General features: G+C 40.0%; 1 protein-coding gene across 1 annotated transcript; it reads left to right on the top strand.

The window, feature by feature from the left end:
• Positions 1-1,889: 1,889 nt before the first annotated feature.
• LOC139639698 (lysophosphatidic acid receptor 1) lies at positions 1,890-2,628 on the top strand (the record flags this gene model as incomplete). The annotated part of the gene is made up of 1 exon (XM_071513845.1): positions 1,890-2,628. A coding segment is annotated over exon 1 (739 nt), but the record flags the coding sequence as incomplete, so codon positions are not given.
• Positions 2,629-14,605: the final 11,977 nt, after the last annotated feature.

Raw genomic sequence — 14,605 nt, 5'->3', positions numbered from 1 at the left:
TGCATACACACGCAATACACACAACTGCAAGAAACCCAGGACAATCCCTTAAGTTGTAGGTTTAGGTAAATCAAGCAGATTGAAGTTTTTTATCTCATGACCTTTGACCCACTTCACTGGTCATTCAATGTACTGCTGTTTCCATTGTTAAAGCCATGTTTAATGTGTGTTCTGTGTTCATGTATATTTCATTTATTGTAAGTGTGTATTGAGTTTTGCTTATCAGCTGCCCCATTTGGGACAATAAGGTCTTGAAGTTGTACTCAGCGTGGAGAAAGAGCAGTGGAACAGTTTTACATACGAAATAAAAGAGCAGAAAGAGATTTGCAGAGTATTTTGTTTCAGTCAACCCTCTCTGTGTCATCACACATGAGAAATAATCATAAAACTATTTTGGAATTTCTATAGAACTCTGTTTATGTAACGCAATGTTGAAATTTCCATCGAACTTTATCTTCCCTCCAGTCTCCTGTCATGTCATGCCGGAGAGTTCGTCATGTGAACACTGCTGGCTTGACAACTTTGGCGCTTAATCATCTCAGGGAATCTTGTACCAATGCTTTGTCATTACATTATGACATTATTATTATGGATTCAGCTTGCTTGGTTCTTTTGTAAAGAGGCAGATATGATCACGCGCTGATTTGACTGGATGCAGAATGGGGGAACACAATCAGATATGATGTAGTGATGCAATCTATTGTTTCTGCTGTAGTTTATCTTGTGGTAGTTTCTTCATCAACCGGCCATAGATGGATTTTTTTTGGAACAGTAGCTGCGGTTACATGAGCCATATTTTTTCATTCTGAATGAAGTCATTCTGATTGAAGATGTCCCCGCAAGTGTTTACATGAGTGCAAAATAAAATGATCCATGCTCCACAGTATGTAATCAGAATAAAAGTTTCTGACATGGGCAAAATACAGAAACTAGCACTGTAGCATGGGCTTACATTTTCAAAAGATGGACCTGCGTCAGGCACTTGGCACCGTTATCACATTTCTGCTGTTCTCTCTGATGAAGCAACAGTTTCATCAGAACAGTTTCATCAGCAACAGACGTTCTGTTTTGCCCCCACAATGATTCAAATTCTCCCGGAAAAAAAGTAAACGGCATTGACATCACTTACGTCAAATGGGCGAGCGTGCGCAGAAACAGTTTAGATATTCCAACCAAAGAAAGTGATCGAATGAGCGTTTACATGAAGAAATTGTATCCATCGAACAGATTATGAAAGGGTTTTACCGCCCCTCTCAAACGGAATGAAATTTCATTCAGAATCGAGTCGGTTTATTGTGATTGAGGCGGTTACATGAGGCATTTTTCATTCTGATTGGGTGACTATTCTGATCACTAGTGGAATAAAAGGCTCCATGTATGCAGCTACTGTTACACATGATCAATTTGAAATTAGTCTCCTGCTCCCCTACACCAGTGGTTCTCAACGTGGGGTCGCAGGGACCACCAGGGGTCCTTGAGAGGGTTCCAGGGGGTCCACAGCAAACTGATGAATTGTTAAACTTCAGCATTATTTCATTTACAAGAAGTTAACACAATTAGAGAATATAGAAGAATGACTGTTTTGATCATAGTTTCTCTGTTATCTCTTAAAATACAGTCTTGGAATTCAAAATCATATCTAACAATACAAATATTCTCAGATTTGGGTTTGAGAGACAAAATCTTATCAAATGGGGGTCTGTGGCCCTAATGTGGACTGAATTAGGGGTCCTTGATATGAAAATGCCGCCATTTTACAGAAAGACCTCTGCTATTACAAAACCTCCGCCTTCTTTAACCAAACAGATAACAGTCTCGCAGTAAATCTGTCTAATAAGTAATGAGTAGTAAATGTTTCCTCTCTCCTTTCAGAAAGCACCACTGCCACCATGGATGAAGAACAGTGCTACTACAACGAGACCATCGCCTTCTTCTACAACCGCAGCGGCAAATACCTTGCCAACGAGTGGAACACCGTGAGCCGGCTGGTGATGGGCCTGGGCATCACCGTGTGCATCTTCATCATGCTCGCCAACCTCCTGGTGATGATCGCCATCTACGTCAACCGCAGATTCCACTTCCCCATCTACTACCTGATGGCCAACCTGGCCGCCGCCGACTTCTTCGCCGGCCTGGCCTACTTCTACCTGATGTTCAACACGGGGCCGAACACGCGGCGCCTGACGGTGTCGACGTGGCTGCTGCGGCAGGGCCTGATCGACACCAGCCTGACGGCGTCCGTGGCCAACCTCCTCGCCATCGCCATCGAGCGCCACATCACCGTGTTCCGCATGCAGCTGCACACGCGCATGAGCAACCGGCGCGTGGTGGTGGTGATCGTCATCATCTGGACCATGTCGATAGTCATGGGCGCCATCCCGAGCGTGGGCTGGAACTGTATCTGTAGCGTTGACTCGTGCTCCAACATGGCGCCCCTGTACAGCAACTCCTACCTGGTCTTCTGGGCGGTGTTTAACCTGGTGACTTTTGTCGTCATGGTGACGCTGTACGCCCACATCTTCGTCTACGTGCGCCAGAGGACCATGAGGATGTCGCGGCACAGTTCCGGGCCGCGCCGCAACCGGGACACCATGATGTCTCTGCTGAAAACCGTGGTGATCGTACTGGGTAAGAAAGACATACATAGTAAAACAATATGCCCTTTTTTTCCCCATTTTTGTCTATCTATCGCTATCTTTCTATCTCTCTATCTCTCTACCTATCTATCCAGCTATTAGAGCTGCAACGATGCAAAACAAGACATTTGAGGACGTCATCTTGGGCTTTGGGAAACACTGATCGACATTTTTCACCATTTTCTGACATTTTATAGACCAAACAACTAGTCGATTAATCGAGAAAATAATCAACAGATTAATCGACAATGAAAATAATCGTTAGTTGCAGCCCTACTATCTATCTATCTATCTATCTATCAACAGTCTCACAAAATTTTGTGAAATGAGCATGAGCTCTGTAACGCAGATTACGTGTTGTGGACACAAATAATGTGAAGATTTACGTTCCTCCACCATGAAAAGGATTATGTGACACCAGCATGAATTGGACACGGGATTTTCAGGTGTTTGTCACGCGAAAAGGTTTTCGAACGGTTAATTTTATTCAAGTAAAATAACTTCAGTTTATGTTTGGGTTATGGTTAGTAAAACTAATACAGTTTGGTTAAGATGAGTATAAGTTTTTGGTCATGGTTATATAAGATAAACTTGCACTAAAAATGAAAACTTCACTCCCAGTTGAAAACTTGTTGTCATGAGTTGTGAACTGAACCCCCTTCGACCTCCACACCCTTACTTTCCTTGACACTATTTCAATGTCAAACTACTATTTTCTGAATCTATCTATCTATCTATCTATCTATCTATCTATCTATCTATCTATCTACAGCATCTACCTAAATGCAGGACAGGGGGTCTTCTGCGATAGAAACTGCTGTGTGAGATCTGAAATCAGCAGCAGCAGCTGAAACAATGCGTCTGTTGATGAGTCTATCTGAGAGGCTGCATCACTCAGCACTGAGCCCAGGCCCAGCGGCTGCCTTGCACCACTGTCTGCCTCATACACAGCATCTCAACCGTAGAATCAGAACAGATAGAAGGGGTGCTATCGTGGGTATTCTCCTTCTGTATGGCTGCCCTAGAGGTTTGATAATGTTTTAAAGGAGCATTGTTGTGTGTAGACAGGGCATGAGATTCAGAAAGACAGGGCATGAGATTTAGAAAGAAGAATCTTCAACTGCCACTAAAATGTTTGATGATGCTTTCATCATGATAACGGATAACTTTCAGATTCCCACACACCGCAGATACACAGATATGCATCACAATTAGTTGTCTAAATTTCTCTGGAAGCCATGCAAAGTATACCAGCCAACTGACCTTTCAGTAATCTCTATATAACTGGAAATGCTCTTTCGTCCATTATAACTCTGTGGTCTTACAACACTCGGTCCCGCTCCATTTCCCCACTGTATAAGCAAATTCTATTTTTTTCTTTCATGAAAAAAGAAATTCAAAAAAAAAAAAAAAAAAAAAAAAACGCCCACACAGCTGCAATATTTCCAACTCAACAGAGACTTTAATTTGGTGGAAAAAGTACTTAAAAAGCATTCAGGAGAGGTTCAGAGTGAGGTGAGTCAGGAGCCTGCAGGTTATCATCATGACAGCCGGGAAAAAGAGCCGACTCCGCTGCACTACCCAGCAAAGCCAAAAATAGAGTAACAGCGAAATATGACTTCAAAGTATTGCTGGAACAGAAGTAGATATTGTATTTTAGCTTCATTTCATAGTGCACTTTTTTGTTGATATGAAATCAAAACCCTGGTCATGACCTTTGACCTTTGACTCACTTCAGATGAGCAGATCTCATGCTGTGGTCACATCGTATCAGATTTACTGTAGATATGAGGTCAGCCTACTAATAATATAACACATTACAAGCAGGACATGTGGGAATATTTCAACACAGGTGGCAAACATTACAGTAAATCCACCAATGTCGGCAGTCCAAGGTGATAAAAATCCAAATTATCCGTATTCATTATTAGCATTCAATCAATCAGTCAATCAAACTTTATTTATATAGCACCTTTCATGCAAGATTGCAATACAAAGTACTTAACAAGATAAGAAGATAAATAGATGCAACACAATAATGAAAATCTGAAAAAAATATGAATAGTAATAATATTAGAAAATAAGGACATAGAATTGAATAAAAATAGATGGAAATTTTATTAACAGTAATGCATAAAATTGGGAGCATGGTGAAACTGCAACTGGCAGACTGATGCATCACAGTAAAAGGGAAAGATTAAAACAAAACGCATTACATACAAGCAAAGTAAAAAAAAAAAATGAAGGTCAGATTAGCTATGACTGTGATAACACATTCTTATGTAAAAGCTAAACTAAAAAGGTATTCACAGTAAACTCTACTCACAATTTAAAGCAAGCAAATACCTCGTGAAGTTTGTTTATGTTTGAGTAACTTGTAAATAATAACACTTCAATCAGGAGAGACTAGGATGAATGCTCACATGAAAAACTTTATTCATGACATGAAACATGATGGAAACTTTGGCGTAAGCTCCAAAGAGGAACTCCTCCCATTCACGAAGTCAGGAGTACATCCGGGACGGACGTAGGAATTAGGAAGCTCCGCCCCCCTGGGGAGTTCCTCTGGAGCCTGGTGGTGGAGGGTGGAGGAGGGACGAAGGAAAGCACAGCCACTGGAGTGACAGCAGCATACAGCATAGATCTGTGAGTAGCACAACAGCACAGTAGGTGATGTGTTTATACTCCCATCACTTAGGCGATTGGCTCTCTGAAAAAGAGAGGGAAGTGACGGCTAACTCTGATTGGTTCTCTGGAAAAAGAGGGAAAGTGTTTGCTAACTCTGATTGGGTAAAGAGAAAGCATGAATGGATGAATGATTTAGGTCAGTTATTCTCAACCTTTTTCATATCATGAACCCCTAACTTAGTCGACATTAGATCTACAGACCCCCATTTGGTGAGATTTTGTCTCGAATCCAAATCTGAGAATATTTTTATTGTCAGATATGATTTTGTCCAGAATCCCATGACTATCTGTATTGTAGGTAGAGTGATAACAGAGAAACTATGATCAAAACAATCATTCTAATACACTCTCTAATTGTGGTGAAGTTTAACAATAGATCAATTTGCTGGGGACCCCCTGTAACCCCCTCAAGGAGTGGTTCACGCTGAGAACCACTGATTTAAGTAGTCTTCCTGATTGAAATTACGTAATACTTCAAAACAATTGGCTGTACGATCACCAGCTTGGAGGTTGGTGTTGTAATGCTCTTTACTTACATGAACGCTCCCAATTTGTAGCAACGAGATTTCATCCCGTTCTTCCGCTTCTTCCAATATGATGCGACTGCGGCATCGTATGACCACAAACAGACAACAGTAACCTCTAGGGATCTGACGATATATCGAAATTCAGTATATCGCAATACAAAAATGTGACAATACGTATCGTTGGGCAGAAAAATGAATCGTGATATTATAGGTCTGGGCGATAATTCAATATTATCATTTATCGTCTTTCAGTGAAATCATGTCATGATGATATGAAGATATTTTGATATCGTGACACACATTTCTGCTGTCTAAATTGATGATGACAAGCAAATTTTACTTAAAAACTCTCATAAAATGAGGTATGGTAGGAATATTATTTGAATATTGCTGTTTTGTTTGATCACACCTAACATTACCATTCGGTTCAATAAGATGAACATTAATTTGATTATTTAACGTGATTTTGCATACATGAACCATATCGCGATATATATTGATATCGAGAAAAATCCTTATGATTATCGTGATATTGATTTCAACCATATCGCCCAGCCCTACGAATATCAGCTGATTTTATTGCTGCTGTAATCACAAATCAGAGTTTCAAAAGCTCTCCATCCAAATGATATTATTTACACGCCAATACCATCACTCATTCCAGTCGAAAACCTCATAAGTCATCATCGGTTTCTCTCCCAAAACAAACAGCGCACCGTCCCGACTCGTCTTCAGACAGGTCGGGTGGATAACCGGTTCGCAGCCTGCATGTCGGTGTCGTCACTAAGCGCGCGGTCTGTGCCTGTTGACTCATAGAGGCAGTGACCAGGCTCTTCCACTTCTGATGATGCAATGCCTGTTTCACATTAGAGCCGAGCTGCTACATTTGGTCGGACAGTTTTATGGCGAAGTGTTTGGCGGAGGTGACATGTTTTCCACTTTGCGAGTCTCCAGACCTCTTCAGTGATGCGTAATACTTAGAAGTATTGCTGTTTCTACGCGAACCGACTGCGCACAGTAGCAGACTTACCAGCTCTCTCTTATATAGATCTCTCCAGATGTGTGTGGTTGGTGTGTGTGTGTGTGTGTGTGTGTGTGTGTGTGTGTGGATGTGCGTGCATTGCAGGGGGAAAAGGACATTTTCGTGTCTGGGAGCAGATGTGTTTGTCCCAGACAAAACATGCCGAAGGATTCCTTGTGATTTGTCTGTCCGCTGTGCTGCGTTATCTCATCCTGCTGCCTCGCTCGTCTCTCCGCTCCACACTTTACTTTTGGACAGCCAAATGTACACTGTACGCGTAAAATCAGAGGATATACATTGTCCGTTACTTAGAGATGCTTTGTTTGTTTTTCATTATTTCATATCCATATCTGTGTGTTCAGAGTAGACTAAAGAAATAAATGGAGAAAAAAAAAAGGAAAGAAGCTAAGAGAGACTACTTTTCCCTGACAGGGGTAGGGTCATTTTTGAAGAAAAGTGCAATGAAGATATAGTTAATGTCATATTATTTTCCTCTTTTTCTTTACCTTATTCATCATCATTTTAATCTTTTTTCTTATCATATTCACATCATATCATTTCTTATCATATTCCTCCACTTTCCTCTTATTTTGTTATTATTAATATAATTATCAATATCACTGTTTCAAGATTAAAGATATTCAGTGTTCAGGCAACGTCTCAGCAGTACAAAAATCATGCATCCAGAATGGCAATGGTGATAATAAAACTGTTGAAAGCAGTTTGAAGTTTGGGTGAATGAGTGTAAAACACTGCCTGCTTTAACAGCATGACGGCTTAGCCAAAAGGAAAAGGAAATCTATAAGTTCGGTGATCGTTATGTGCAGTATATTTACCTACTGTGCTATGGTTTAGTGAAATTTATAAACTCTCTAAGTGTCTTTGCGACTCTTCTTGCCTTTCATTAGTTTACTTTGAGATGGAGGGCAAAGCCACTGTCAGTGTGTCTACACTGAAACTGTCTAATCCATCCAGTAACACTTGCCACTATCCCTAAAAAATGCGAACACGTTCCAAAATGCTGATAGTGACTTCACCCAGAAACAGCAGTGGATTCCTTAGAATGAAACAAAACACATCACGCCCTTTCTCAAGAGTTTCTCAATGTCGGCTTCTGCCAGTAAGGGCCTGGCTCACACTCAAACATGTGAGACTGCAATCCTATAATGTGCTGCAACACTTTCAGAAGATTTAAGGTTTATGTTTACCTTGAAATGAATCGAAATGTTTCAAAAAGTTTAATCTAAACAGGAATAACCCTGCAATTTAAGAGAAAGAGAAATAAAAACATCTACACATGTAGCCATTGTTGAAATGGCACTACTTAACTGTAGACCTGCTGAACTACTGCTGCTCTTTGGCTCCGCCCACAAAAGAAATTGTTGGGAAAATCAAATTTTGCTCTGTTTTTCACCCTTCAAAAATTAAGAAATTATAAGGAATAGTCTTGTAAGTAGTTGCTTGAGAGACACCAGAGTTTTGCGTTACAATATACCAGAGGTGGAGGATGTACTTTACTCAAGGTTTTCTTTCACTATTCACTTAAGACGTTTTTACTTTTCCTCACTACATTTCAAAACGAAAAATCTATTCTTTCTACTCACTACATTTTCAAAACAGACTCGTTACTCTCGGGAAATTAATCAACTGATCAAGAGCCAAATGTGATCGGCTGCTTGTTCAGCAAAGCGACACCAGAAAGGAGGGAAAGAGACAGAGAGAAGAACAGGAAGAGTTAAGCAACAAGAGAGCAGAGAATTAACGTTAAAGTGAATTCAGCTGCTAGAATTAACGTTAGTGATCTGAGCTGCAGACTCTTTCTCATCTGGGATTCAGAGTTTAGAACATTAGAAATGACTTTTTTAAACAACGACTCTTATACTTGAAGTAAATGTCAGACCATGTACTTTTATACTTTGACTTGAGTAAAGGATTTGAAATGCTACTTCAACTTTTACCAAAGTATATTTTTAGATGAGTATTTGCACTTTTACTTGAGTAAGGAATTTGTGTCCTAGAGTTTTGCGTTACAATATACTAATGTGATTCAATTATATAACATTCAATAAAGGATCTTCTGCTATGATAATGTAGAATAGATTCAGGATAAGTACATGAAGCGAGGCTTACACAATGAGCACAACTGTAAGCACTATTTAAAGAGATAGCAGCCCAGACAAGGTTGACCCTGTTCAGTCCAGTCTGTAATGTATGATGATGAAAATATTGTTTTTTATTGTTTTATTACTGTTTTATTTAGGATCCCCATTAGTTATTACCACAGTAGCAACTATTCTTCCTGGGGTCCACACAAAAGACAAGACAAGACATTCAAACATCACATAATGGACAATCCACAATATCAACAAAACAAAATCAATTAAAAATAAGAGGAAAATAAATAGTTATCTCACATTCATAATGTCACCTCAACAGTAAATGGTTAAAGCAAATAATAGAATAAGTAAACTAGGTATATATCAGTAACTGCCCAATACTACTAGTGCACAGTGAAGCATTACCTAAGTTAGCACCACAAATATAATCAACCTTCACATACAGAATATCATATGTAGCCTAAACTGATTTCTTTCTGAATGATTGCTGTTCTTAATTTATTTTTAAAACTGATCTTACTAGTGATCTACAATTACTTACAAAAAATGATTTTGTAATTAGAGTGAACTATAGAGGAAAAGTTTAACCCATTTTCTGCCACTGGCAAGAACAGTTTAATAATTATTATAGTGCAACAAATCTTACGGTGTTCTTTAGTTGTATTATCATTAGCTGCCAAGAAATAGGTTGAGTTGATAGTCAGGAGAGAGCTGTATTGTGACTGGGAGTTTGCCGTTCAGGATCCCAGGACGTCTAGGAAAAAAAACTCTCTGAGAAAGGAAATGAGGAACGCTCTCCCCTCGGACACAGTGTGTGTTGTAAAGGTGAAGAAGCCGCACTTGTTTCTCTTCACTGATATATAAATTCCAGGCCCGTACTGGCAGAGAAAGTCTTTGGAGAAAGGGCGTGATGTGTTTTGTTTCAATCTAAGGAATCCACTGCTGTTCCTGGGTGAGGTCATTTATCAGCACTCTGGAACATGAGATAGATATAAAATAGCTGATTCACTTTTTTTTTCTTACTGATATGAGCGAGATAATTTGGATTGGATATATATGTTTTTTTCAGGTCTGTTGAACACTCAACTCTTGTTTTAGTTTTAGAAATCTCTGTTTTCCTTTGTTTGTGTTATCCTGACCAAAATATTACAAAAGGTCATAAAGTCTCCAGCAAGGACGGAAGTAACTAATTACATGTACTCATGGTACTGTAATTGAGTAGCTTTTTGTGTACTTGTACTTGTTTGAGTGTTTTTTTAAAGTCAGTCATTTTACTTTTACTTAAGTATGGTTTTACTGAAGTATTGTACTTCACTACATTTTAAATCACATCCATTACAGACGTTGTGTCTCTCCATCAGCAGCAAAAACTGGATCGTAAGTTGACAAATTGTGAAGCCATTCACATCTGGCTTTACTTAATTGAATTAATTTCTAATTTTTCCACTTGAAAGAATCCAGTTTGAACTCTGTCCTCTTGTCCTTTTATAATCACATGGAAAAGATCACAGATAACAACAACCTTCTTTTTTCTAAGAAGTAACTCAGTAACTTTTAGCTAGTACATTTTAAATGAGGCACTTTTTATTTTTACTTCAGTAGATTTTTATACCAGTACTTTTACTTCTACTTAAGTGAACTATCAGCCAAGTAACAATATTTGTACTTAAGTAGGACTCTTTCCACCACTAGTCTCCAGTGAGGTAAGGGTTTAGGGTTAGGGTTAGGTTATCGGGTTAGGGTTAGGGTTAGGTTATATTAGGGTTATGTTACGGTAAGGTTATCGTTGAGTTTATGTTCAACTTTTTAGGCGAAAATGACGACGAGTTGAAGAAAGTAGAAAGTAGAAAGTAGATCCACAGCGTTTCCCTCTCCAGTTTCTCCATCTGCTGACCAGATGATGCTAACTGCTCCCCTGCTGTCCGCTCTTCTCCGCCCTCTCAGGACGCTGTAAAACCAGCCATGGTTGATTTCTCCCGGGAAGGACAGGATGAGATGGAAAATAAAAAATATATCCCAGCTAGCTTGTTACGCACACATGCACAATGACACACACACACACACACACACACACACACACACACAACATGCTCATACTCACACAATCACACATGCTGGCTAACAGAAACATACAAACACATAGACACATGCACATGAATATGTATGCAGACAAACAGGCACACACTCTCTCTCTCTCACACACACACACACACACACACACACAATAACACACACGTGAGCCCTCACATAAACCCTCCGGCCTAAAAAAGAACAGTGGGACATGGGATTAGCTCCATTCACATAGAAGTTCATGTCCAATCATTTAGTCAAATGATGGGAAAACAAAACCAGGCAATTCTCCAGAATCTGGTGTGTCCTTAATTTACACTGCCAAAGACAATAGAACACATACAAACACATCCACTCAGAGATAGGGACACACACACACACACACACACACACACACACACACACACACACACACACATGCACACACAAGGGCCGACATTTTCCTATCCCTTACCTTTGACCAACTAAAAACGTAACCGCTATTGTTTCTAGACAAAAGCCGTTTATTTGCTGCAGTCGCTGTTTATTTCTTAAAAATAAAATAGACAAGCAGTTTAGTTTTTCATTCACTTTTTTATAGAATCGTGAAGTGAAGATAGGAAGCTAAAAGAGGAGAGAAAAGTATGATAGCATGTACACTCTCTGAGCATGTACACACACACTAAAGTTGTTGGGATTTTTGCCGGCACTCCCGTTCACTTGCGGGAGTTGTTGCAGGGTTCAAACCCACGGCCTTTTGGTTACGAGACAGTCTCTGAATCCAGTAGGCCACCATGCAAACATGCTATCACACATGCAATCACATGCTAACACAATACATGTCATCCATACAGTGATCAGTTCACAACACCATCTCAAAATCATATCTTTTTTTAAAAAAAACAAGTGAACAAATCTGCCAGTAGAGTGAGCTAATGTCACTTTATACCATCCCAAATCAACTGATAAAGTTTAGTAACCTGAAACTGCAATTTACATAATAACAATCATTCTCAATTTTATCTTTATAGACTGGATATGAGAACCTCTTTATGGACGAGAAGAAGTTTTTTAATTCTGAAGAGTTAAACTGATGCTGATCTGTGGCAGAAAAACTTTAAAAACTTTAAAGAAAGTGTCACAGATATCAGCAGAGTTCACTCAGCCGCTGGTGCTTCTCTGTGGATGAAATGTATGACTGACACCAACAGCGTTTCTCTTCAATGCTCTTCAATGACTCAATAGCTCTGTCCAATTCACCATGACCTCACTGCATTCATCAGGGCCTGCTCAGTGTGTGTGTGTGTGTGTGTGTGTGTGTGTGTACGTCAGGTGCAGGGTAGTGTCAGTGAATGATCTGATTATCTTAAACACCACGGTATTGTACTGTATGTGGTCACATCCTCAGACAGTACAGGGCGCCACCGCACACACACACACACACACACACACACACAAACACACACAGGCGCCACATTATTGACTTATACTCATTGCATAACCCCAATCTATAATCAATCAATGCCTAACTCTAGAATTTGATAAATATTCAAATAATCTTGATGTCCACATTTCAAGTGAGGACAGAAAATGATGGTCACACACACACTCAGTCACACACGCACGCGCACACACACACACACACACACATTTGTTTCTGTGTCACACAACAATGTGCCTGTGTGTCTTCTGGCTGACCGAGAGCAGAACCAATCAGGGGCAAACCGCGAGCCAAACGCACCAATCCGCTGTCAGCGTGGAAACATGCCTGGCATGCGGCTCATGATGTCACAGGTATTAACATGCTTCCCCGGTGACATCATCATCCGCTTTCTTTCTTTCTTTCTTTCTGTGTGTGTGTGTGTGTGTGTGTGTGTGTGTGTGTGTGTGTGTGAAGCACTTGGTCCAAGACATTATTGGTCACAGTTCAGCATTTCTAATCAGTCACAATGGCAGCCGATTGGAAGGCAGCACCTGTCTTTCTGAATGCCGGTTCAGCAGCATCAGTTGTTCTTCTGGCAAACTGTCAGTGTCTCCAAAAAATATTTATCGTTAACTGCTTCAGTGCTGCACAGAGACAGAGCATATTTTTGCATATTCTTTTAGCTGTTCTTGATTCTTAAGAATAAAATAAGCCGTTATTAGTGTCATAGCTGCTAAAACGTCTCAGTAGCATCCAGGTCAACTCGACCTGTTGACCACAGCTTCCTTGGCAAGGTGGAAAACCCTCTGAAACAGCGTTAAACTATGTGATACCAACCAAATAGAGCTGTGTGTGTGAGTGTGTATGTGTGTCTGTATGCATGTTTACTTGTATACATTGGGTCAGAAATTGGGGTCATATATACCAGTGATTCTCAACCTTTATCATATCAAGGACCCCTAATTTAGGACACATTAGGGCCACTGACCCCTATTTGATGAGGTTTTCTCTCTTGAACCCAAATCTGAAAATATTTCTATCGTTAGATATGATTTTGTCCAGAATTACAAGACTATTTGTATTGTAAGTAAAGAGATAACAGTGAAACTATGATCAAAATAATCATTATTGTAATATTCTCTAATTGTGTTAACTTCTTGTAAATGAAATAATGGTGAAGTTTAACAATTCATGAATTTGCTGGGGACCACCTGGAACCCCCACAAGGACCCCTGGTGGCCCCGGGCCCCCACGTTGAGAACCACTGATATACTGTACACTGTATATTTTTCTTTTTTTTTTTCTAAAATTGACATATAGCGTTTTAGAAGTGTGAATTTCAATCCTTATTTCACTTGACAAGCTGACGAAGAAAAAAAAACTATATATTCAGTTTACATATTATGTAATATAATGATTTGGAAGAGTAGTTGTAGCAGAGGGAGGGAAGATCTCACATGTGTACACGCCAAGCGGCCAAAACCACGGGCGAATTTTGAAGCCAATAAGGAAGTGGCTGAAAGCTGCAGTTCGTCTGCTAGATGCTGGCTCCAAAAAGACTCCAGATCCAGCCCAGCTCCATGCAAGTCAATGGAACCACAACCCAACTCCTCACTCAAAATACAGTAGGCCTATAAAGTCAATAAATTTTTTCGACAAGAGGTTATGGTCTCAGTAGCTAATTTTACTTCTTCTAATGTGTGTCCATATGGCGATTTTCAAAGTAATTGTGTCATTAGCAGGATATAATGGTTATAAAACAGGGTTGTTTTCCTAGTGATTGACAGGTCATCTGTCCAATGATCGACAGGTCGCCGATTATGGGCCAACAGCAGACGGAGCTGTGGCTGTGTGTCGACCCCCGGCTTGTCTCTGGCTGCTCCGGCTTCAAAAAATGTCATAAACCCGAACTTTTGGCTTCAAAACGGCCCTTCAGAAACCTGTGGGTAACAGCACACTCACTACGTCCATCTTTTTTTTTACAGTCTATGGTACACACACATTGGAGACAGTAAATTTTACTGAACCTGAATCAGTTGACTTACTGCTTTGCTCGGTGATACTTTGTCACTTCCCGTCTCACGCTTGCTTCTCTAACCATTAAGCCACCATGACCCTCCATTCTCCATGTCTGTGTACATACA

The sequence above is a fragment of the Centroberyx affinis genome, unplaced genomic scaffold (assembly GCF_046629955.1).
Source record: "Centroberyx affinis isolate AG114_WGS23_722 - 3 ecotype Tasmania unplaced genomic scaffold, CSIRO-AGI_Caff_v1 ptg007573l_1, whole genome shotgun sequence".
NCBI classification, from domain to species: domain Eukaryota; kingdom Metazoa; phylum Chordata; class Actinopteri; order Beryciformes; family Berycidae; genus Centroberyx; species Centroberyx affinis.
This window is presented reverse-complemented; position numbering and strand designations above follow the sequence as displayed.